At 45.8% G+C, this 25814-nt stretch overlaps 3 protein-coding genes across 4 annotated transcripts in view; 1 reads left to right on the top strand and 2 right to left on the bottom strand.

Annotated features, from left to right (window-relative positions):
- The window catches only part of LOC135401451 (uncharacterized), a 172239-nt gene extending 150106 nt beyond the window's left edge, over positions 1 to 22133 (bottom strand). Inside the window, exon 1 of the mRNA XM_064633867.1 lies at positions 22002 to 22133. Within this exon, the coding sequence (XP_064489937.1) occupies positions 22002 to 22040 (39 nt within the window). The 5' untranslated portion in view covers positions 22041 to 22133. The remainder of the gene's footprint in view (positions 1 to 22001) is intronic.
- On the top strand, positions 1455 to 20054 carry LOC135401448 (uncharacterized). 2 transcript variants are annotated; one of them, XM_064633863.1, is made up of 16 exons: positions 1455 to 1639; positions 3407 to 3447; positions 4955 to 5094; positions 6119 to 6271; positions 10515 to 10712; positions 11693 to 11719; positions 11774 to 11985; positions 12618 to 12818; positions 12888 to 12990; positions 13925 to 14119; positions 14880 to 15075; positions 15885 to 16004; positions 16565 to 16748; positions 17940 to 18149; positions 19331 to 19554; positions 19817 to 20054. In XM_064633863.1, the coding sequence occupies exons 2-16, from the start codon at positions 3426 to 3428 to the stop codon at positions 19996 to 19998; spliced, it is 2367 nt and encodes a 788-aa protein (XP_064489933.1). In that variant the 5' UTR covers positions 1455 to 1639; positions 3407 to 3425; the 3' UTR covers positions 19999 to 20054. The 2 variants fall into 2 exon arrangements, with proteins under 2 accessions (XP_064489933.1, XP_064489932.1); XM_064633862.1 differs by having other exon boundaries at positions 1456 to 1639; positions 11693 to 11985.
- Positions 22134 to 23347: 1214 nt separating the features above from the next.
- Positions 23348 to 25717, bottom strand: LOC135400033 (neprilysin-like). The gene has a single exon (XM_064631774.1). The coding sequence runs from the start codon at positions 25629 to 25631 to the stop codon at positions 23418 to 23420; it is 2214 nt and encodes a 737-aa protein (XP_064487844.1). The 5' UTR covers positions 25632 to 25717; the 3' UTR covers positions 23348 to 23417.
- Between the last annotated feature and the right edge of the window lie 97 nt (positions 25718 to 25814).

A 25814-nucleotide genomic window follows, 5' to 3' on the forward strand; every position in this document is an offset into this window, starting at 1 on the left:
GCGTGCGCAGAATCACCAACGCTATCCCTTACGTACGCAAAGGCCCATAGCGTACTAAACTCACTAAAAATAGTGAGTTTCAGTGTATATTGTACGCTATCGCGTGCGTATATATAATAAATATATACAGTACATATATCGCGTGCGTATACAGTGAACCCTCGTTAATATGACCCCCGATAATCTGACATACACGCTTTACGACCATACTCCTGTGGAACAATGCAGTGAAACCTCTGCAAATTCCCCCCGTTAATATGACAATTCCGCGTTATGACCAAAATTTTCGGCAACGACCATGGTCATAATAACGAGGGTTCACTGTATATAGTAAGCGTGTAGTTGTATATATAAGTGTATAACGTAGCTAATACAGTTGGTCGTGGGTTGGTGACGGCTGTGATGAATCATACATTCTTCATAAACGGCACGAAGTACGACGTAGTTAAACGTCGCTTCCGCATCCAAACTATCGCATCTTTATTTGCAATAGTAAACAATGAAATTCGATTCGGGGCCGCTCCGTATACCGCGAGATAATTAGATGCGAACTCTCTGAGCTCCATTGAGCAGCGGTTATAGGGGAGTCCGAGGGTGTAGATTTCGCAAAGCTTTTACAAATCAACGATATTAGAATATGGCCCCAGACAGGTAATGCAGTTTTCGCTAATTCGCTTATCAAGTGTGGACAGAGACCATGTGAATTGCATAATAAACTGAACTTGAACCGTATAGCTATACCGGCCAAAATCGCCGTGCATGTTTAATGCGCACTCGATTAGTCTTCGCAAAAAAGTAACGACATGAGATAACGTGTCCAGAAGGTATGACGAAGAAGAAGGCAGTGGGCGCTGATTGTTTTATAAAGGTATAATGAAGGGCCAGAAATGTTTTGATATCATTCTTCCTCACCTTCAACTTTTCATTTCTCTCTCATCTTCGTTCTCATTTTCTTCGCCTTCATCATCTTCATCTCCTTTCACTTCAGCTTTCTTTTCTCCGTCTCCTTTTTTCTCCGTCTCCTTTTTTCTCCGTCTCCTTTTTTCTCCATCTCCTTTTTTCTCCATCTCCTTTTTTCTCCATCTCCTTTTTTCTCCATCTCCTTTTTTCTCCATCTCCTTTTTTCTCCATCTCCTTTTTTCTCCATCTCCTTTTTTCTCCATCTCCTTTTTTCTCCATCTCCTTTTTTCTCCATCTCCTTTTTTACTTCATTCTTTCGTTAAGTTTTACTTCACCTCCAATTTCAACCCTTACCCAGATTTTTGGCGCTCACGGAACACCCTTCATTTCCTTTTTTGCTTAGACTCCTTTTTTACTTCACTTATTTTGCTTCTCCATCTACCGTCATCCACCAAGGGAGATTGGCCAGGATTACACTATGGCTAAACAGGGCTAAGTTATCTATAGCCTGCCCAATCTTCCTGTCCAGGATCACAGCCACTACGTGCCCGAGGAAGAAGAGAAAGAAGGTCATTGGGGGGTCAACTCGAAGGGGGTTCAGAAATTAATTTCGGAGCTGGCAAATAAGGAGGCTCCCAGAAATATGGAGCTTCGTGCCGTATCTGCACTGTAATAAGCTTGCCGATAAGGGACCTGGAATCAAGTGAAAGGACTATCATCACGTAGCCTGAGGCACAGGGTGAGCCCAAAGCTAATTATGTCATTTACTGCCCATGTTGTGGTTTATGCCACTGGAGGTGGAATATGGCATCGACTTGATCCAGAACATTGCATTTTCGCAATGTGTCTACCTGTTGATGCGACACGAAAATGATAGCGTATTAAATTTTCGTCTCAACCCTGTTCGAAAGCAAAAGGAAGGCAAAGAAAACTTCGCAGCACGGCTTATGTTGATGTGCAGTTTCAACGTAAAGTCGAAGTGGGGGCGGCACTTGTACAGTGCTGGACAAAACTTTACGGAACACGCTTCGGCGCATTCCTTCCGCAGGGTGACACACTATCAACGAATGCGACCGCACGGACTTACAGACATGTGCCTAGGCAACCCAGTTACCTGTTTGCAGGTACCAGTACGGTACCATTCGCTGCTAGCGTGTCACTCTGAGGGAGGAATGCGCCGGAGCGTGTTCCGTAAACTTTTGTCCAGCACTGTAACAACGTGTCCCGTTCAAGATCGTGGTGTCGTTATTTACAATGTTCGCAAAATTTCACTTTCTGAGAGCTCATCAGGACTGTCCCAGTTATGCAACGTACAAAGCCATTATCATTAAAGTCATTAAAGTACAGATCGTATCATCATACGCGCATCGATGTTTTAAAATGTTATATGACTGAAGATGGACGCACTACACAGGCTCCGTTTCATGAGAGCAGTTTCAAAGACGCGATATGCAAAGAAAGTAACCACAAAGGAACGTTTATTAGTTATCGAGAGAACGTAAATAAATCATAAAGGTTTAGAGTTTCCGTAATGGTCTTCTCACAAACGGAGCGAAACAGAAAACAAAATCGACTTTAGCAAAGCTTACGGCTGGCCCGATTTTAATATCTAAGTTCATTCTCAGTCTTCCCGCCTGGACTGAAGAAATTGTATACTGCTTTCTCCAATGTCCTCATGCTAGTACATCCTTCGAGCCACATTCTTGTCCTCTCTTGTGTGCGAGTCTTCTTTCCACACTCCTGTCTATCTTGAACGAAACACCTTCGCACAGCTTGCAGGTGACGCTTTGGGTGGCCGTTTCGAAGCAAAATGCCAATTGGTTACTTTTTTCGTGACGAGTTTCGTGCTGGCTCAGTTTCGAAATGCGCCAAGAGGGAACAGGGATGTCCTTGAAAGTCGTGTACACATTCCATCTTCCTGCGACTATATCTTGGATACAACTATGTCCAATTTCAACCTCTACCCACATTTTTGACGGTCACGAAACACCCTTCTACGCTCGCGAACTAACCTTGACCATCGCGAACACATAGCAGAAAAGAGAAGTGCTCCAGAAGTACACGTACGGAAAAGCTGCATCCAGCCACCTGCCGACAAGAAGGGAAAAAAGGATCATCACACTTATCCACAGCCTATATGAGGCTGACTACCTCTCGCCTCCTACGAGACTTCCCATCTGCTTCCCAAAATAGCAACATCAAGTACATGCTGGAACAACCATTGCAGCGGCTGTCCCCGGCAAAAGCTCAAACTGCACAGCAGCATTCACCGAGCATGATATACGGAAGGGAAAACCAAGAAGCAGCGGTGTGTGATTTCAGAGTCGGTATTTCTCGTGCATGGACGCATATTCACATCTGTTCGAGATTCCGAGCGCTTTCCCTGTCGCATCACGAATTTTCGTGTGCGAGGCAAATATTGTGAATGTTATTTGTATTAAGACAGTAACTTTTATGACTGAAATACGCAGCTTGCTTTTAACGACGCTCTTTTACCTTGATCTAGCACATACACTCGCGGCAAAATGATGAAGAAGTGTTGGTCAGGTAAGCGTTTCAATTAATTATAAAATAACTATGCGTTCATTCTATTTTTATAATTATTCCCTCATATTCCGACATCACATCTTAGAGATCTTTAGAGCTGGCTTTTTGGGGGGCAGTCTTATTCTCGGCTTTAATTAGTTCTCCTTCCCTCCTCAACGACGCGGTCCCTATATGAGAGTATTAGGAAGAAAGTGTTTACCACGATGGTACTTTGTAGCATAATACTTGTCAGGTCTGGTATTCAGACGCTAGCTCGAAAAGGATATCCTTCCTGTTTCGAACTCGAACTCTAGGGGGAAGCTACGAATTCACTCGGTATACACAAAGCAGGTTGACTCAGTTCTCATTTACCACTGCACGCGTGTATAGCCCGCTAAGTAATTACGGAGTTCACCCGGTATTCCATTCCAGTCTCTAAAAATGAGAAAGCTTCTAAATGAAGGCTGTTAGTGAAGATATTTTGGTTTTTAATTCTACCAAAATAAGCGGATAACTTTCTCGCTGAGTTCTTTTGCGCAGCGGCCGTTCTCTTCGGTAAGAGAAATTGCCATTTTCGAGCGCTTCCAAGCAGTGTGTGCTTTAATCTTTTTTGTGTGGTCTCTTGACTATTCTTTTATGTTTTTTCTTGTTTTTTTTTTTGTTTTTTTTGACTGGGTAGAACTTCGGTCCCCTACTGAGGCTAATTCTGATATTTTCACCAAATTATATTTTCACCAAAGTAACTCCTGCAATGAGGTAATGCAACGTGTCAATCATCATGAAACAATCGTAAAAATAAATTGTGGTAAGGTTGTTGTTGCTGTTGTTATGTTCTTTGTTTTCTTTCTGAAACACGTAGCCTGTCTCGGACTTTTAATGGGAAAAATTCGAAGAGTACATAAAAATTCAGCCACCAACATGATCACCTTCAGATGTGAACGTGACCACGTGATCATGAAACCCCAATTTTTTTTCCGTCGGTGTACCTGGTCTCAATGTATGCGGTTCAAGGTCGTCCACTCGAACTACGCCATGTGTTTCAGTGCTAGGAGAGACAAGGACCACTGGGCCTTTCCCGTCTGTAACACGTTCGGCTGAACAACACTTAACCGAGAAGGTCCATAGCTCTTCGGGATCATGCAAAGCATGAAAATGCATAATGTAACTTCAGAAAGCTCGTGAAGATGATGCATGATGTAAAAACCCCGAGACTAGGGAACACGAAGGGACAGACACAACACGAAGTCTCAAACACAGCACGTATGTGAAGTAAAATTTTCAACCGTGTTTGAGACTTCGTGTTGTGTCTGTCCCTTCGTGTTCCCTAGTCTCGGGGTTTTACATTATGCATCATGTTCACCAGCTCGCTTGCTTCCTAGCCGTTTTTTCAAAGCCTGAAAAGCTCACTCGCCGGCATCGTTTCATCGAATTTGCATGTTATCTTTCGACCATTAAGTTGCACGCGTACGCGAGGGTACACGATCGTGGGCTGTTGTATTTACTCACTGCATCCATTATTGCATCGCAGCCAGCGGCGACGGCGTCGAATACGACGTCCTTATACGGGTGGACCACGAAACTGTGCTCCAAGCGCAGAGCGTCAAACTACGCAAAGTGAGCAAATTCTTCGAAGAAAATCTCAAGGAGAAAGTGGATGGAAAATATCTGGTACGTAGAAAGCGCGAGAGATTCAAACATTCCTCTCCATTCTTTCCTGGTCACCATCTTGCTTTCCCGACAGCCATTTTGTGTCCCGTACGTAGCCGTGCATGTAGACATGTACCAGGACACTCGCTGCTTTAATTCTTTCCTGCTGCTAGAATGTTTGGTCGAGTTAAGATTGGCGGTACGTTCCTGTGAATAAAACGTCGAACTGCTATACATGTAGGGAATCGAGGTAAGGAGTGAAGACGAATTGAAAGAACGGAGTCTCCCTATAGGAGCGGCAGTAGCAGTTTTTCTGTTTTTTTAAGGCCATTACGAATCGGTGTACTATCGGTATTATTATGACGCGCCTCGTTATATCGAAGGAAAAAACTCATAAGCGGCGATTCGATAAAAGCGGAAGGGTCACAGAAATAGTGACAGTATATTCACCGAAGCGCGCGGAAACACCGCGAGAGCATTAAAAAGCGCATTCAAACAAGTAAACAAACATTCCTGGTAACACATTGTCAGCTGTTTAACTTATATGAAAAATAAAGTCAAAAATCGTGCAAGCTGGACTTGCCACGCGGTCGTCAGTCGGTCCGCCCTTCACGCTAAGCGGAGTCTGTTTGCAGTACACTTCGAGTAATTCGAGTTCGAAACGCATTGATTTCGGTCGGGACAGTGCGAGACTTGGAATAAAGCTATAACTATATATTTTTTAAGCGATTTCGTTATAACTGATCTTCAATGCTTCGTACGTTTTTCCATAACTGCCCACCTGGGGGTTCTTTAAAATGTGCTGAAATTTCGGCACTGCGTTCTGCACTTAAATTCCGGCTGGATGACAGCGTGTATGAGCAACTTGTACCATGCATGGCCACCAAACCACTGCTCTCCTTAGCCGGGTTCGAACCCTCGACCTTGCCATTAGTAAGCTGACATATTACCAGCTGATAGCCGGTTTTCGTATAACAGTTCTACCATATTTAACGAGTGTGTGCGATACGATATATAGAGTTAAATAAGCTCCCATTCACGTCAGATTTCCATCGATGGAATCCCGAAAGAGTCCTTCGAGGTTCTCCTGGACTACGTCGAGACCGGACATCTCACCCTGTACGAGCACAACGTGGCCGAGGTCTACTACGCTGCGCACAGGCTTGAAGTCCCTTTCGTGGTCGAAAAATGCCTCCAGGTACAATTTATCCTAAGTTAGTGCCACTTTTATGACGCGATTTGCAGGAGCATGCTGTTTCTTATAGACGACCCTCTGTTTACAAACATACAAGTTATACAAAGTTATACAGTTATATACAGTTACAAACAGGTTATATTTTGATGTGGTGGGAAAGAAACGGGAAAAAATGCGTCGGCTGATAGGCTGATAACGCTGATAATGCCCACCAGCATGCTTTGTGCGGCGGCGAAACGTAATCGATGACGTTGGCGCTCAGGTCGTCTATACTATACATATGATGGGACGTATCATACGTTCTTGTAGGAGCGGTAGACAAACTAGCAAGACGAACTTCTACCGCGCCTATAAGAGCATGTACCAACCCGCCCAATTAATGTTGATGTGTATCACATGTATACGTATTAAACTCATCGTTGATGTGGTGCATATCCATTTTGAAGAGACAAGGGTTTGGACACGGACGAACACGTATAGAGACACGTCGCACCTGGTTGACCTGCACTCTTAAAAATGAGGGGGGGGGGGGGGGTCGAGGTAGCTTGCCGTTGTTGGCCGCACTCAAGTGGGCATCGTCACGACTATAGCCAAAAAAAAGGAGAAGAAGGTGGGAGAAAGGGGAGTTGAGGACTTCAAAGCGATGTAGAAGCAGGATGACCGGTACTTAAAACTGAACTTCACCACATAGCACACCCCTAGCCAACCATCATCCCGATTGACATCGTTCTTTCACCCGATTTGCTGAAAACGGGGGGGGGGGGCGTACGCCATGTTTGTGGCATTATGCAGTTCATAATTGCCTCGGAAATGGCGTACGCCCCCCGTTTTCATCAAATCAAGGGACAGAACGTTGTCATTCGAGAGGATGGTTGGCTAGGAGCGTGCTATGCGGTGAAGCTCGAGTGTGGTGCGTAAAATATTGCGTAACATAGAGGGGTTTCAGAGTGTGGTGCGTAAAATATTGCGTAATATAGTGGGTTTTTCGAGTGTGGTGCGTAAAATAATGCGCAGAAATGAAACCGTCGAGACACGCAAATGAACAGTATCGATTACAGTATCACTTTCAAAATATAGTGTCTTTGTAACAATGGACTGGATTTTATTCCGGATACTAAACTAGATTTCCGCGCGCACTGGTTCTGTCTTTCAATGCGACGACTGCGCTGCTGAAGTCTCGCAGTCTCCCATATAGCTTTTCGCACTCGTGAAATCCCTGTGCATGGAGCCTATTCCAGCTGAGAGCAGTTTGCTGTTTGGGGGCTATGGAGAGGCTACCGAGTAAGAAGTAAAAAAACAATGGTGCACCGACGGTACAGTGCTGGACAAAAGCTTACGGAACACGCTCCGGTGCATTCCTTCCACGGACCGTGTATCCAGACGAGCGATATTCCCCCAGAAGCTGAAGACGCGAAAAGCATCATAGCTTTCTGCTGTTACCTGTCTTCACGTACACTGCTAACCGTGGGGAATATCCTGCTACATAGCCACAAGATATTCCGTAGCAGACGACAGGAGAACACGCTGGCGGTGTCGTCTGCTAAGTGTCGTCTGCTAAATGCGCAGTACGCCACTCCCGATATTCCGCACCGTGTGAATGCTCAACATAACATCGGATGGAACGTCGGCTCTGTGAGGCAGTGTTTTCGCTCTTTCTTCCACTAGAATATTCCGTGAGGATGTGGCTCGTGCGAATACACGGTGTGTGCAGTGTTTTCGCTTTTTTCTTCCACTAGAATATTCCGTGAGGATATCGCTCGTGTGAATGCACGGAGAGTGACACGCTAGCAGCGAATAAGGCCGTACGGACTTACAGACATGGGCCTAGGTAACCCAGTCACCTGTCTGCATGTCCGTAAGGTACAATTCGCTATTGGGGTGTCACTCTGAGGAATAAATACGCCGGAACGTTTTCCGTAAATATTTGTCCAGCACATACGGATGTACGTCTGGTATCTAATGCGTGGATGTAAACATATCGAATGAAGCCAGTCCTGCAAAACCAGGAGATCACTGGAGTTCCGTGCTCATAATTGGTACGAAAATGAGGAAACCGTAGAGCAACACTGAACTCATCTCCTATAGTGACACCAGAACTGTTTTCAAAATTGTTATGCATCGCAAAGGGAATTTCATTACAGCTCATTTCACTCGTTTGACCCATATTATCTTCGACCTACAGACAGGGATAATTTCTCTGTGGGAACACATCTTTTGTGTGTGCATTAGTAGAATTACGTCACGACAGACGTCAACTCAACGTAGACTGCGGAAGGCGGAAGTACCCTCCGATATGACAGAGGTAAATATAATACCGCTTCCATTTTCGTTCGGGTACCTTCACTGTATTGAGTGACTGAGCTACCGTACACGTGCGACGAAGCTTGGGTCGCTTGTAGCGACGCTTGTGAATGGAAGCTTGTGAATGGAAGCTTGTGAATGGAAGCTTGTGAATGGAAGCTTGTGTATGGAAGCTTGTGTATGGAAGCTTGTGTATGGAAGCTTGTGTATGGAAGCTTGTGTATGGAAGCTTGTGTATGGAAGCTTGTGTATGGAAGCTTGTGTATGGAAGCTTGTGTATGGAAGCTTGTGTATGGAAGCTTGTGTATGGAAGCTTGTGTATGGAAGCTTGTGTATGGAAGCTTGTGTATGGAAGCTTGTGTATGGAAGCTTGTGTATGGAAGCTTGTGTATGGAAGCTTGTGTATGGAAGCTTGTAACTTGATGAAGTTTGCGTCGCTTGCAACTTGCTTGCAGCTTCACGAAGCTGGCGTCGCGTTGTAACACGAAGCTTTCGGACTTTCAGCCTCTTTTTTTTTTTTTTTTTTTTTTGCTAAACCAACGACGTTTCGGAAGTGACTTGCGGTCTTATAACTACGTGGTTCAAGCTGCCGTACAAGCTACTCGCTTAAATTTTCAATTGCAGATATGTTTGCTTGATAACAATGGTTCTTTACTGCCTTTTCTAAATTAAGCCATTTTCATGTGATGTAATGATAATTTCATATTAAATGCAATTAGCGTTCCTGTCACCATCTTATAAATCGTACCTATATAAAGCCCCTCTGCCAATCTAATTTAATTGCACACTGCGTCGAGGCTACTTGCACGTCATTACCCTTACGTGAAGAGTGCCAAACTGTAAAGGAAGCCGTTCCATCATGCTTTGCACATCACATATAACGCCAGTGTTCATACAATATTGCTTTCTAAATCCCCAGCCGTCTTTCCACTCTTCGAATGTCGGAATTTTTGAAAATGTGGATCTTGGGATGGGATAGGGATTTTCGTGCAACTGTCAAGTGATCCGTTTTACTCTTGTCGTTTTTTACTCCAACATACTGAGTATTGTGTTGTGGACTGGAGTAGACGAGTATAGGTTTCTGGAAAGGGGTTCTTCATTTTTTTTTTTTTTTTACTTTCAATATTATGGTACTGGTGATCAAAAGCACAAAAATATCTGCAATATTCTTGCGTACCCTATCAGATCGCATCATTGTGATTTGTAGCAGTTTTATTGGTACGTCCCCAGGCAGCATAATGTACTGAAAGTCGAATGCAATAGGGGTGGACGGTATGTGTCTTATCAATGTTCTTTAGTTTTACGCGTCTCTCCAATGCCTTCCACCTATACCCCTCCACCCCCATTGCACTCGACTTTCAGTACATTGTGCTGCTTGGGTCGTGGCTGTTCTTTGGATCAGCGGTCAACGCTTTTGAAAAAATTGTAGTTTGGTGCTTCCCGAATTTTCCATTGTGTTTAAAGAGATAAAAGACTCTGTCAACCTTGGAAGGCCTTTGTAAATAAGGTTCTCTTTCAAGAGGAACGCGTGGCAATGAAAACGTTTGTCGACGAAGAAAATGTTTCACGCCAAGATGAAATGTGTATTCCTGTTATGTTTTCTGCGTGTTATGTTATGTGTTTTCTTATGTGTGTTGGAAATGTGTACTAGCGCCGCGAAGCAACTGTGGCTATGAGCGACCCAAGACGGAATGTATCTTCTACGCTTTGCGTGGTTTCGCCCTTTATATGGGTGCGAAAGATACATTATAATATCGCTTCGCTCCTTTCGAGTGCATGTCTGCGCAAACTTCGAAAAGATTGCATCGACGCTGTTTACGTAGGTTAGCTGAAAGATCGGGTTAGGTATGGTAAAGGTTATTTCTAAATTGTGTCTCTTTGATCCAGAAATAGCTTCAATTGAGACAGTTCGATTAATGTTTCTTTTTTTCTTCTTCTTCTTCAGGTACGACCACCTGCAGGTGAAGCATCAGGGGCGCCTGCGGAAGCGCAGGGTTCAAAGCCCAAGGTTGTTTTGGTTGAAGAACCTCCTCTGATGCCTGCAGCTAGCGGCGCTGAAGTACAGAGTGCTAAGGAACCGAAAACGAAGTCGGTGAGCAGAAAGGCATCACTAGCACCTCAGGCTTCCGAGCAACGAGATGAGGTGAGGAGCCACGAAATAATGTACATAATAAGTATGATTTTGCTGGTAGGACGTTCGGATCAAAGAAGCGGTGGTGACAGCATTGTACTTGCGTGTCTTTCAGTGGCAGATATTTCATTATTGCGCGCACCGAGATACAGTCCCTACATCATTAACATCTTGGACCCATCTTGTGGCAGCTCCGTTCATGAGCATGCTGTCAAAGAGAGTAATTATTCGGCGCTAGCATTTGTCCCCCAACCGTACAGCCCCGCTCCGACGACCTTCGTGGAAGTAATTCTGCAATATGGTTCTGACCCGGTGCCATCATTTGTATTCTAATTGCTAGCGTCTTCCAACACAAGCGAAAGTATAACCATGACGAAGCTAATGCTGCAGCAACAGGGCTGTGAAAATTACGATGTAGCGAACTTTTCACAACGATACGCGCAAGTTCGATACGCGCAAGTTCGATACGCGCAAGTTCGATACGCGCAAGTTCGATACGCGCAAGTTCGATACGCGCAAGTTCGATACGCGCAAGTTCGATACGCGCAAGTTCGTTACATCGTAATAGTGAACTAGTGAGCGGAGAAGCTGGGAAGTAGCGTAGTATTTTCTTTTCTTTCTTTTCTTCCTTTTCTTTTTTTTTTATGGGGAGGGGGGAATAGCAGAACATGTCGGGAGACGAGTTCAATTTCCCTTTTTTTTTCTCACGCGAAGTCAATCTCAAGTCACGCGAAACGCTTTTCATGTTTATGCAGTTATCGTAAACTACCCGACCTCTCAAGCAACCCTTTCTATGCACACATTGCTCTCGCAGTATTAACTACAATACTGCGAAATCGAACAATTCAAGCTATCACTAACAGTTCACTGCTGCTGATTATTCGTTTACGCCGTATTACCTTCATGAGTCTAACAAACTACTTTTACCAGCGACTCAGTTGCCGTGTGCTCACTCTATGCGTTGTACTGTATATGAGCGCTGTATCTTGCAGGCTGCAAAACCCCTTCCTACGCAGTCGGTGAGCGAGTCTGTGGTAGAGTCGACGGAAGACATTCCCATAAGCATCTCGCAGGCTCCAACAGTTCAGTCCGCTCCTCCTCCACCACCACCAAAACAGGAGGTATCGCAGGGACCTCCAAAGCCTGCCGTTCCGAGGGAGCGCAACTTTCTCGACTTAGTCCTCGAACAGTTTCCTCTCCTAAACAGACACGGAGAAGGTCTTCGGGGTCTCTCCCTCCAACACATGATCGACTTCCTCAACGAAGACGACCTGGGGACTTGCTGGTACGGTAGCGTACGCCGGTGCAGACGCAGAAAACAGACGCAGCCGGCAATAAGACGATATAGGCGAATGAGAACAACGTAAATACTGCGATGCGGGCCTACCTACAAAAAGATATGAGCACATATGCTACTAGGACGTCTTCGACGTACGAAATGTGACATAGGAAGGGAGTTGCCTCAGGACAGAAGCCGCCGATAATTCGAAATATCGAAATCCTGTTCGAAACATCGGCGGCTTCTGTCCTGAGGCAACTCCCTTCCTACATCTCTACCGGTTCGCAGGATTTCTACCCATCTACGAAATGTGACATAGTTTCAATGATTCTCCAAAGACCTAGGAACGCTTGCTATGAACCTAGGAACGCTGTCCTCAGTATAACTTTGCCGGTGCTTTACGAAAAAAAAAAAAAGCAGCGTTTAGGACAACAGCTAGTGCCCGAAGTTACTCAGGACTCCACTCAGGAACTTCCTCAACGTTCGTGCAAGTGTGCCCTAGTCTAAACCAGAATTCTGATCAAAATTATGTTACGAGTAGGGCAAGTCATTTTGCAACGTTCTTTCGCACTTCCACAATCCATTTTCCGCGTTCTGAATATGCATGAACTGTGCTTTCTCATTCTGCCGCTTTCCAGCGAAATCCCCATCTTCGTGGCGGCCCTCTTGTGGCTAGACGGAGACTACAACAGCCGCGCGCCTCTCGCGGCCGATCTCCTCAGCTGCGTGCGGTTCACACGCATGAGCACCGATGACGTACTGCATTGTTTCTTCCCACCGATTCTACAACAAGTAGTAGAACGGCCCGCTGTACGGAAGCTGCTTCTAGATGCTTGTTGGTGGGTGTTTTATAGACTTCGTATTTGGCTTTCATAATATACTCCTCCATGCGTATACTTGTACTCCAGCTACCACTGTGCCAAGCTGGAGAGGAGAGCACACTTGTTTCCAGAGTTAGCGCCAAGGGGACGACGAAAGTATGCCAGAGGACGTCACAAATGCAACATATGGGTAAGGTGGTGCTGAGGATGTTCCTGATGCAGCCAGATATGAAGCATTTTTATACGGCTAACAGTGCGATTACTTACACGTGGCAAAATGTTTGTCTTATACCACTATACGTACTTGATTAGATGAGTTAATGCTGCTTTCGACAAACTTTGAGGCTTTAACCGGCGTGCCAATTGTAAGGTCCCTCGATCCATCATCGCGTGTGGAGTGATCTTTGATCTTCCTACGCTGTGAGGAAAAAAAAAAGAGTGAATCGTGGAGTAATTACAGCTTCTTGTCTCCCAAATTTGCAACTTCTCCCAGTCTTAGAGTCCCAGTCCCTCTCCCAGTCCTGGAGACGGGACGACTACAGAATTTTCCGAATCCGATTTCGAATCCGATTCCGAATTCGATTCCGAATCCAAGGAAAGGTCTGCGAATCCACGAATCTCTCGAACCCTAAGTGCTTAAAAAGCCAGGGGCAAAAAAGCACTTACACTGAAAAATTTTTTGAGGCAGGATTCGATATATTCGTTTAACGAAAAACAAATTACATAATAGATCACTTTCAGGAGAAAACATACCCACATCCTTAAACGTAATTTATTTAACGTGTTGTTCATCGACTATAAGAAATGTATAAATTCCCCGAGTCTGAATTCTTCCATAAAGCTAAGAAACAATCAAAAGCAAAACCATGTTACTTTTAAATGTGTGTTGTCGGAGCTCTAGGCTGTGTTATTCGCGCGCCCTGGGGTCCCGTCGGCCAATCAGACTTTCGGCTGACTGCGGAAGCGCCAATTTTAAAAGGAAGGAAACAAACGTGCTTGGTTCCATTAGTCGTTATAAGCACTGGAATCCGAATCACTGCCTAGGATTTGAGAATTCGTGTGACCCATCCCTAATTTGAAGTATCTTACAAAAGTGAATGGATAACACTCCAAACTATACTCAGGCTCTCCCAGAAGAGAAGGCATCCGCAGATGACGATCGCAACTGCTCACCGTGCTTGAACGACGCCTATCTCAATCGTAAAAACCCGCAGAACCCATCTCTCGATATGGCACACTGGATGCTGACGTCAGTTTATGGCCTGTCCTGCATGTTGATAACTCGCCACCGTTTCATCAACATGCACTACCACCACGTGGTAAGTTATCATGTCATCATCCCCCCCTCCCCCCGCATTTAGAGTGTACCAGGGCTCTACGTTTGTGATAGCAATTTATTAAGGTAATATATAAAAACATAAGTGTACTACATAAGAACAATCCGGGGTAGTTGGTACTAAACACATGATTTGATGCACTGCAGCAAAAAGGCAGGGACTTAGAATGAAGTGAAGAGAGTCTTTAGTTGAGAGTCTGCAGTAGTCCTTCAAAGTCATTGATGTCTTCTTGGTGCAGTGCGTCAAATTATGAACAAAAGTGTGTCATTAATGTTACTACGTTAATGGAATATTAAGGAGACGCATCTTACACATAAGAACATCAATTGAAAATTAATGGGCATACGTATTCGGACAGAATTCTTGTCACGCTCTAATTTTCCTGATATCAGCATATTCTTTCAATTACTTGGGAACCATTAGGTGAGATTCAAAGAAAGGAAAACCACAACCACCTCCCAGCGCCAAACACACATATAACAAAAAAATACAGCAAATTGCCAAGCATACAGCTCTCGTGAGATAATGCCTGCACAGCAAGGACGGAAACGACAGTATATAGAAAAACTTAGAAATGAAACTAAAACCGTTGCACTGCATGGCATATCGTTACTCAGAAGGAATCTAACTTGGAAAGGCTTACGAAGAAAAATCTAACGTCACATATTGCTCTCCCGTGAAATACCTTCTCGTAAAACCATATGAATAGACGCGGACAATTTTTTGTTGTGCCGCGGTGCAGGGTACCGAGGAGCAGACCAGCAAGGCCCGTACTCGGTCCTACGGTCGCACGAGGTACACCGTTCAGAAGCTGAACTGGGACGACAACGTTTGGAACCAGGTCGCCTTTAACAACCGCATGAATAGCGAAGAGTACGAGTCAGTCATCTTCCTCCTTGGCGGACTCCACAGCGGGCACAAGGAACGTGCCGCAACAGGTGCGGCCAACGAATCCAAGCGCAGGAAAACAGTATACGCTAAAGTCTTGTCCTAACTCCCGGACCTTTAGGCCTATTTGCCTATAAATGCCTAAACACGCATAAATATGACATTTTCGGGGGTTGCCTGCCTTTTCATGAGCGCTATTGAATCCTAGCCTTTTATAACATTTGTAGGCGCCATAACCGCTTTTTAAATTTTATTTTATTCATTTATTTTTTATTTTTTTTAAGTGTAACTGCGAGCGCTGCATTTTACTTTTCGTTTCTGCGTGTTTGGTTTCCACTTTTGTTAGTTTTTTGCCTTTGGTTTCCTTCAATACCTTGGTTCGCTAGGAGGGGTTCATGTACATTTTATCGAAAGATTTGGGCTCTCTGGGCCTTTCAAGGTCTTCGAGGGCGGAAAAATAAAAGTATTGTTCAATATAGCGTGGTTACTGGCAGCCGCAGCGTTCGCGTACCAGATGTCAAAGCTTGTATGGTACCGTTTGAGTTTGATTTGCGATTTTCTGGCGCAAAGATATCTTGTATGGTACCGTAGCCTTTAAACTTGCGCGTTTAAAGGCTACGGTACCATACAAGCTTTGACATACAGTTTTCCTTAATGGAGCATTCTGAAACACCAAACAAAGCCAAAGAGCGTACCAGATTAACGTGCTTATTTTTGCATTTTATTACCTATTTTGGTATTTTTGAGGGCCTACAATAGCCTGCCTATTCCCGTCGTTTTTAGTGCCTAAATTCCCGGGCACTGCTCATGAGGCAGTGGCTCGCCATGGCTTTCACCTTCTGTTCACAATTGGTCGCAGGACTGGCAATGGCCCGCATGTACCCCAAGAAGAAACCTGGCATCAAGCGGTTCAACATTCTCCCGAGGCCGCTGTATCATCACAGGGCTGCTTTCTTGAATGGAAGTGTTTACATTGTTGGTGAGTGATGACACTTGCGCAATCCCGAGTAAGCGAAAAGCGTGGCAGACGTGAGGCAGCTAATTAGTGTACTGTCACTGTCTTGGAACATGACTGAGGGGCACGAGCACCACTAAGTGCGCCCGAAAAAAAAAAACGAACTCACTAAAGAAACAAGGACGTGCCTTGGACTCTGCATCATTACGGTAGAGTCAAGGAAGTCTCAGGGGAAGGAAGACAATACAATTTCCATGAGATTAGGATTGCCAGTGGAATACCTAATGATGAGACAGGCAATCAGTCGCCGCCCTCGTCACCAGGAACTGTTGGCAGGATGACACACGCTCCCTTGTTGACGTACGCGTCCTCTCGCTTCTCACCCGCATTGAGAGATGTGACGTAGGAGGATAGAACAAATGGTCTGAGGTGTCTGCTCCATGTCGGGCAGGGAAGCCACACGGGCGCCTTTAATGGATGCTGAACGTTCCAAGCTCTAGCTATTCTTTGTTACTATGATCTGTATCTATCTCCCGGCAGGTATACGTATCGTATATATGTGTTTTCTCTCTTTCTTTATGCAGGAGGCTTGGATATTCGTCAAATGAATCTAGGAGTAAAACGTCCGAGCCATTGTTGTTTTGCCTATGGCTTGATTTGTGGTACTTGGGCTCGAACTGCGGACCTCAATTTTGGCCGCGTCTTTCACTCCCTCGTAGTCTCCCAGGGGAAGCTGTACGCCGTTGGAGGACAAGGCGTTGACGAAAGGTCAGTCTGCTCTTCACGTTCCTTTCGTGTAGTGATTTGTCTGGAGAGTTGCAATGTGGGAATGCGGAGAAAAGCACGCTGTTTCTTCGGGAACGCAGCAGAAACGTTATGTAATAATAATGTAATGTAATCAAACTATCTCAATCGTCCATGATATGCAAGCCTGAGCGATGGGCAAGACACGTAAACAAACACAAACACGAAGGCTCAAAACCAGCAAGACGTTTAATTGACAACAACGAACTTCATGAACATGTAGACGGTGCGACGGAAGACAGAGAGAGGGGAATAGGGAATTGAGGACAAAATGAGTTGAAGGAGGTCAAAGGAGGCGCTTGAAGGCCGGGTGGATACATACAGTATGTATCCATTCATGTATCAGGCTTGCCTATCATGGAATTTATCCACCAGCTAGCCTGCATTTACGCCATTCTGTCTATCTCTATCGTTTACTGCGAATTGATGGACGAAATCCATGGAGAACAAGCCTGGGGCGTGGGCTACAAGACCAAGGACGAACACAAGACAGCTATTGAATAGGTGGCATAAATGGGCAGTCCAGCTGAACTCCATCATGAACAAAGCATGACCTGAGTCTGGGCATGCAGAGACAGAAACACACACCAGTCTTGTCTTGTCTTGTGCTCGTCCTTGTAGCCAACACTCATGCATCTTCTTTTGGATTTTCAATCTGTTTTCGAAGAACTTCTGCACCGGAAACACTGCAGGACATATTCCAGTTAATAGGCAGTTTAAGAACGGGGTAGCGAAGCGCTTTGGGACCCCACAGAAGTAAATGGTTGTCACTGCGCATGTCTGCACAATGCGCAGTAGCGATTCCTTGCATCTTTTGGGGCCCCATGACGTTTGGATTCTAGAAATAAACTCTCCCTATTTTAAAACTCTCTAATATCTGGGTGTTCGTCCACGGAATATGGTTCGAAAGATAGTCGACATAGCTTACCGTTGATTTTGCCTTTCTCGAGCACCGAATGAAAGTGATTGCCGAAGGTTGTTTGAAATATCTCTAACATGCGTTTACTCTCGCAAATTTTTAAACGCGTTTGAAAGACATTTATCTGCAGCTGTCAGTCAGAGGAAAATATCCTGCTCTTATCATCAAAAATAATAATGATGATGAAACGTACAGCGCTGTGGTCGTATAACTACGGAGCCTTGTTCCTCCTCCAGGATTCTATCATCTGTTGAGTGTTACGACCCAGCAGTGAAAGTGTGGAGCATCGTACACGGACATTTCTGCTGCCCTCGCATGTCTACGGGCGCCGTTCTTGAACGGGGCGCTCTTCTAATCCTTGCCGGGGGTGTCATGACTAATAAAAAGGTGTCGAATGCAGTCTACGTCACCGACGAAGTCCACGCCATTCGCCTTCCAGATATGACGTAAGGTTCTGTCGTCAAATGCAGAAATCTGCGGATGGTCTTGCCTGAACAGTCTATTTTCTGCCGCGTGTGCTGTTGCAATGTCTTTTTCAACGGATAACGTCGCATGTTGCCGTTTTTTTTTTTTTTTTTTCTTACAGTAACAAGAAGTTGTGGTAAATTGCTGGTACCTGGGCAGGCTGCTAACGCTTGAATAGTGGCTCTCTGTCAGCGCCAATTAAGAAACAAACTGTTGCTGCTCTCTCGTTTATTTTACTCAGCGTAACCTAGAAGCCTTCATGCATATTTTAGCTTTAATCCTGCAACTTTATCTATATTCATGATGTACTAAAGTTGCGGCAACTGTTGGTTGGGGATCGCGGACAGGGCATTTTATATGCCTTGGTGTCAGCCTTCGGAAAAAAAAGCGGGAACAACACGTTTGATCACTGCAGCTTTTGACACCCCGACGGCACAGACAGCTACAGGTGGCAAACAGGGGGTCAAGAGGCACTCACAAGAGATAAGTGGGGGGGGGAAGAGCTGAAGGATTCGTTCGCATTAAAAATGTCCTGTATGTAGAAAAAGAATAATAGAATTATATGGTACAGACCGTTCAGGATGGCTATAAACCTTAAACAGCTTCTATTTATAGCATTCGGTTAGTTAGGAATGAACTACTCTTTCTCTGTGTCAACAACATGTACGGTCATCTTTGGGATTGGCATGTGCTTAGTGTCACAGTGGGAGCGATGGTAGAGAGCTGCGTTTATGCGAAGTACGATTTCCCGTAGTTCCGTAGACTGTACTTGCTGTAACCAAAATTCATACAAGTAAAGTACCCGGAAAAACCGTGAAAAAAATCTACTTTCCGAAAGAGAATACTAGACACCTTGCACGAGCTCCATGAAAAAGCATGAAAAAGGGAGAGGGAGGCTCCCCTTTGCCCCCCCCCCCCCACCCTTCTAGCGTGAGTAACACCAAGCTAGGTACAGCGTGTATTCAACTAAATAACACACAAACAAGCTCCGCACCCTTGCACTTTTTCTAGAATTATTAATGCAATTATTTATGCAATTATGCAATTATAATATATTTATTAATGCAATTATTAGTGCAAATATTAATGGACTACACGCCAGCGGATACCACGCTGCGATGCTTTGCAGACGGTAACGATTGTCGTCCTGTTTCACCGTTAGGCGGAGCAACGGGAAGTTCCCTCGTCTGCCAACGCCTCGTTTAAGCTGCGAAGCCGTCGCCCTTCCAGATGGCACCTTGGTAATTCTCGGCGGGCTCACGTTCACGGGGGGTGTCTATTACGAGAGCGTTGGCGACGTGCTCGCACTCAAGCCAGGTTCCAATCAGTGGAGCCAACTGCCACCTCTGCCTAGCAGACGACACGATTTTTCTGCCCTTGCAGTAGGTGAGTACCCAAAGTGATGATGTAAGAGACAAAATGAGCGTTAACCACATCCCCAAATGTGCGACACGTGTGAGATTGCTGCGGAAGCCGCGTTGTTTCTCTCGAGCTAGCGGCTACAGGGAGCTACCTGTTCGCATTTTCCATACATCAACAATAAACGTCCTGCTCGTGGTGACGGGGCTTCCAGCTTTATTGTAATGTTTTTATTGTAATGAATGATTTAAATGCCACACTTATATCTATCGCACCTTATATCTTTCAGATAAAGACATTTTCGTGTTCGGAGGCATAACAGACGACAGCCGGGAGGTACACAGTGACATCCTAGTGCTCCATTGGGAAAGTACCCAATGGGACGTTTGGGGACACCTGCCAGGACCCTTAGTCGGAATGCAAACAGTTCTCTTGCTTGGGAAAGATATTCTGATGGCAGAAAATGCGTAACATGAATATTATATAGTATCCAATTATGTAACTCAATAAAAGCTTACGACGGAATACTGCATGTCACTTTTGAAACTCTTTCGAAATTTCGTATAAATATTCTCGTCTAGCGTCTGTTGATACCATAGCCGTTTTCGCGAGTTTGCAATAATTGTTGAAAAGGTTGATAAGGTAAATGTTGTAACCTGTTGCGACAAGGGCAGAGGCCCAGAAGGAAGGTGGTGTAACCTCCTACACGTGGTCTTCAGACTTGCGTATATCGCGATCGTTATTTCCAGCGAATTTGAAGTCCAGCGAAATACTGCTAACGATGGTGGAAAAGTACATAAAAATTGTAATTTGCAACGAAAAAGTTCCCCCGGACTGGAAGATTAATTTATTGTAGCGCCGTTATACAGGGCACATTTAGCACGCTTTTGCAACGTTTAACTGGAAATCGCTCCCACGCTAATTTCGTTCCACGTCGTAATTTCACAATCATTTCGTCATTCCGCCCTAGTTCCGAACTCGAGAATCTCTACTAGATCGTCAACGTGGAGTAGGGTTCCGTGCTACGTGTGTGTCGCAGAAGCAGAGTTGTACAGCTTGGGACAAAAGTTTACGGAACACGCGAGCCACGTACTTGTTCTTCGGTGCGACACCCTAGCGGCTGCCGGAATCGGGTGAGTCCACTGTTTCGAAGGGGTGGACGGATGCGCTGTTAGCGACACACAGTGATGGTTCCAGGTTCCAGTGTCGCTTATGCGTGCCTGGGAAGTACAAGTTACCACTTTGTGTCGCTAACAGCGCACCCTTCCACCCCTCCGTCCGAAACAGTGAACTCACTCGCTTCCGGCAGCCGCTAGGGTGTCGCACCGGAGAAAGAGTACGTCGCTCGCGTGTTCCGTAAACTTTTGTCCCAACCTGTACGAAACGCGTTACTAGTAATCAATTACTTTTCTCAGTAATTTTTAACGTAACCAATTCATTTTGTGAGCAAGTAATTTTCCAAGTAATCTGATTACAATTTTCGGTAATCAATTACTGAGTAATCGATTACTTTTTTAACCTCCTGTCAACAATGGCAACCATTTTCAGCAAGCCAATCTGTTCTTTTGTTCCACCACGAGTTCGACTGAAGCAATGACGCAGAGGTCACTGTGACGGCCATCTCTAGCCCACACGTGTTCCATGCACACCACAGTAATATGATAATCCCTTAAAACCGCTACATACTGGAGCAACAGTAAAATAGGTGACTATATTGATAAATTGTGCGGGCTGAACATAACAATAGTAACAAAACGAGGCGAATGTTTCGATGTTGTTTTAAATGTGTATAGAAGTCTGTAATAAACGCGTGTATGTGTTTTGTATGTTGCTTTCAAATGTATTTTTGATTTTCACTTATCATGTATGTCGGTGTCTCATTAGAATTTGCAAGAAGAGCTGCATGTTTGCACACTGCAGGCTTGTTGGCTTTGCTAGGGCCGACAATTTAAGAGTAACGGGGAAAAGTAACGCGTTACATTTTTAATCGGTAACGTATTACATTTCTGATGAAGTAATTTGTAACGGTAAAGAATTACTTTTCGCACACTAGTAACAGTAATTGTAATCAATTATTTTTTTCGAGTAACGTGTACAACTCTGCCGGCAGAAGCACCTACAATTCCCGACATCCTAGCGAAGGCTCAGCATTCTGGCCCAGATGAGTTTCATGGTACTGTACAACAACATAGAAAATGCAACGCGAAATTCAAACTTTCAAAACTTCAAACTTACCTAAACTTCGCACGTAGCGAAGTTCGCGAGTTATTAAGATCACGAAACTAACCACCTTTACAGCATATTGAGTGCGGGTGCGCGCAACACAGAAACGTTGCGAAAGCCTGACGCCAAGCAGCACAGCGACAACATTCCAGACCGGGTATCCCAGACATTCCTGATCTCTTGCCGCTGCGAATTTTCGTGCTTGCTCTTTGTTGCAACAACCCATATACACGTGCTACGGAAGTGCATACCTTAAACTCCTCGGCGACTGTACTTCGTGTATACGGCATATTATCCTAGCGCGACCAACGCTTGCACAAGCAAAGAGCACATGGAATACATTTGTTCCATAGCGTCCGCATGTTTGCGCGATACGCCAGCAACACATACTGGAGGCGCACAAAGTGCTTACCAAAATGTCGAGAACGCGTTTCGTGTCCCATGTAGGCGAGAGAGAAAGCGACCAGTGTGATAAGATAAGGCGTCCGCTTAGTGGCAACGAGCACGCGCACGGTAAGGGCATTCTACCTGAAACACGATTTCTGTCACGATAACGTGGTGCCGCCGAGCTTTGAAAGCGTGTTTAGTCCAACCACGTGGGATTCGCTTGAAGACAATCCCCTAACAACAACAATTAATACCCAAACAGCACAATGTACTGGAAGTCGAGTGCAATAGGGGTGGACGGGTAGGTGGAAGGCCTTGAACAGACTGGTGAAACTGAAGTACTCTGATAAGACAGATACCGACCACCCCTATTGCACTCGACTTTCGGTACATTGTGCTGCTTGGGCAGTGGGTGTAGCAGATTATTGATAACATGGCTTCCCAAGTGCCGTGTCTTACCGCACCCAAACAACTGATAACATACCACCACAAGAATATGTGGTGGTAGTGGTGATGGAACTCCTTGCCGTATAGGCGTCTACGCTCAGGCGCACACCGTTACGACTATCCCAGTGTGGGTGTGGGTGTGTGTGTGGGGGGGGAACGTGCGTCCTGGGCCAACTTCACAAGCAACTGCGCCGACATTTGTCTTAAAAGTGCCTCAGGAAAACCCAGGGAAAACTCCCAGACTAGAGTCACTAAATGAGCTACGCTACACGAAATAAGCAGCGTGGCTTACTTAGGGACTCTACAGCCCAGACACCACAACCGGCGCCGAATTTCAGGCTTTGGCTTTTGTACCTGAACCTGAACTGTGTAAGGAACCATTCGCGTCAAGATGTGCCATTACCAATTGCACAAATACGAGAACAAAACTTACACACATCTAGCAGTTACATCAGGGCCGAACGTAAGGTATGCGGGATGGAAGGACGTTTCCCATTTACCTCGGAGCTTCTTAGACGGCGGGAGCGTTGTGAGCTATCACGCAATGTGAACAATAAACCGATTTCGTAACTGACGGGCTATATAGTCTGCTATCAGGCTCTACAACCCGCGTCACAATAGTGACACTCTTCCCTGCCTCCGCCCCAAAATCTAATGAAGTATTCCCAAGAATTGTGAACAGCCATCATATTCAGGGTACATTTTGTATCCTTCTCCCCGTGCTAATGCATCCAGATGAATCACTACTATAGGACAGGTTTATTTCGCATTTGTTCTCGACACCAACGATGGCGTCCAAATGCTCCTTATGGCGTCTGAGCGCTCGAGTTCATTCACGTAGCGGTCAATAATACGCAACGGTTCTGTATTCGCATAGGGCTGCCTCGTGGACAATTAAACACTTGAGCGAACTCTTTCATGTTCATGAACGGAACGTGGCAGCGTACTTCGGTAGGCGGATACCCTTCACCCAAGCTGTAGTAAGTCTTGTTGTCGCTGCAGAGAAGCAGGCACCCGCTGGCAAAGAAGGCCTCGTCGTGCGAAATCCCTGCGATCTTGCTCTGCTCCGGGTGTTTCACTGCCATCTTGTAGGCCAGGTATGCCGCGTGGCTTCCAACAACATCGGCGAAGCTCTCGTCCACAGAATTCTGGCCCAGGGTCTTGCTCCCGGTTGCTTTATTCACTTGGTTCACGATGCAGTTGACGCGCTTCACGTACTCGTCTCTCGTCGCATCGGTGTACCAGCGAAGAATGTCACCGCTTTTGCTGACACGGGCCCAGTTGGGGTCGAAGGCGTGCATGAATTCATGGCCCAGGATTTTGCCCAGAGAACCGAAATTGAGAGCGTCTGCCTCACCCACTTGTAAGAAAGGTGGCAGGAGGATCGATGCTGGAATCACGATCAAGTGGAAGACGCTGACGTAGACGGCGTTCGCGGTCAACTGCGAAAGTTCATAGTCCTCCTCGCGGCGAATCATAGACGAGCCGAGGGCAAAGAGTTTTCGGGCCACTATAGTTTTGGCCCTGTAGGAGTCTAACAGGGACTCGATGAACGGGCGGTCATGAAAGCGCGGGACGTGGGAGTAATATTTTTCAAGGTCCCTGCCAGTTCGCAAATGTTCCGGCCATCCGACTACTTGCTTGATGGCTCTCAGCCGAGTAACTGCACCACGTGAGCTGGTTTCATCCATCCAGGAATGGTTGAAGGCGGTTTCGTATGTGGTACGTAGACTTCCAGCCAGGTCATCTACGTACGCAAGCGCAGGCGACTGCACGACACTGTCCAGTTCTAAGTGCAATATGGCGTAGGGTGCCACAACCTTGAGGAACCACTTGCAGCGACCAAAGCTCCTGACAAAATAAAAGCGCCAATGCGCATTCCCCAACTGGCATGAGACTAGGTTGTAGGACACGGCAGATGACAGAAAGAATACAATTCTCCACCCGATGAACAGCAAAAGGTCGGACACGTCGTATTTCGCGACCATGTCCTTGAAGGCAGTCAGAGCGTATCTGTCCTTGAAGAACAGCTCGTCGTCTCTGGTAAAAGCAGTACCTCTTGGAAGGCGACTGTTAATAGCTTTCAACCACGCGGACCCATTCAGACGAGGACCGGTGATCTTGTCCAATGTCGCGTACGTATCGAAATGGGGAATATCGTCGTACGGACGGTGCGTCCATGATATAGCGATAAAATCTTTTTCTATCTCGGCCACCCTCTCGGCAACTCTGTGTGACGTTTCACGGAAGGAATTCATGCACCTAGACATAATGCCGATGGGGTTGGCAGTCAGATATGGTGCTGCGTTGCCCGCTACGACCATCACTACGTACCTGTCATCTGTTCTTAAGTACGGGGCATCGTCTAGTTGGAAAAAGATGCCCACGAAGTCCTCCAGCGACAAACCCACCAGCAAGTCAAGCAGGTCTTCCAGAGGCATGGTCTGACGGGTCGGCCATTTCATTTTGTGGCTATCAAAGAACTTACTCAATACATCGTTGTTATTCTCTTTCTTGAAGACCACGTCCATGCATTTCTGGAGTCCGATACCCATCTTTCCGATCACCGAGTCAGGATCTAAGTTCTTTGAAATGTCCTCTAAGAGAAGGGTGTCTAGTCGCTTCTGTAAAAGATCGAACTGGTTGGGACTTCGTGGGTAGTTTGCTTTCCAATGGCCACAGACGAAATCGTAAAAATTTTCGCAGGGGTCGAGTTCGGGTCTCATGCTGACAGCTAGCTCCGTATCCAGATCGACGCATGTCACAGGGTTGATGCATTCCGGAAACGCAAAGTTGGTCACGATACGAACGCCCACGACAAAGCCGTAGTACAGCAGCACGTAGAATGCAACCTTGATGTAGATAACCTTCACGTCATTGCGCAATGCGGCACGAGCGCGATTATACGAACGCCTTAGGTCGCCAGTTCCCTGGGTGGACCTGGTGGTAGTGGTGGGAGCTTTGTTGGACCTGCCTTGTGGGTAGCCGGTTGTTTCATGGTCCGTATACTTGAGGCGTGTGCTTCTGGGATGTCCCGTTATGGGCATACCTCAGTATAGGCTGAAGACGTAGTGAACACTTGATGTAGTCAATCTCGAATGCCACAGGAACGCCAGTTGTGATCACGGTACAATCCTTCTTCTTCCTCGCACTATCCGTGTATGCACGAGCGGCATTTGCCAGAATACTCCAGCGGAAGGTGCGAAACATGTCATAGCTTTCTGCTGCCA

The sequence above is a fragment of the Ornithodoros turicata genome, chromosome 7 (genome assembly GCF_037126465.1).
Source record: "Ornithodoros turicata isolate Travis chromosome 7, ASM3712646v1, whole genome shotgun sequence".
NCBI lineage: Eukaryota > Metazoa > Arthropoda > Arachnida > Ixodida > Argasidae > Ornithodoros > Ornithodoros turicata.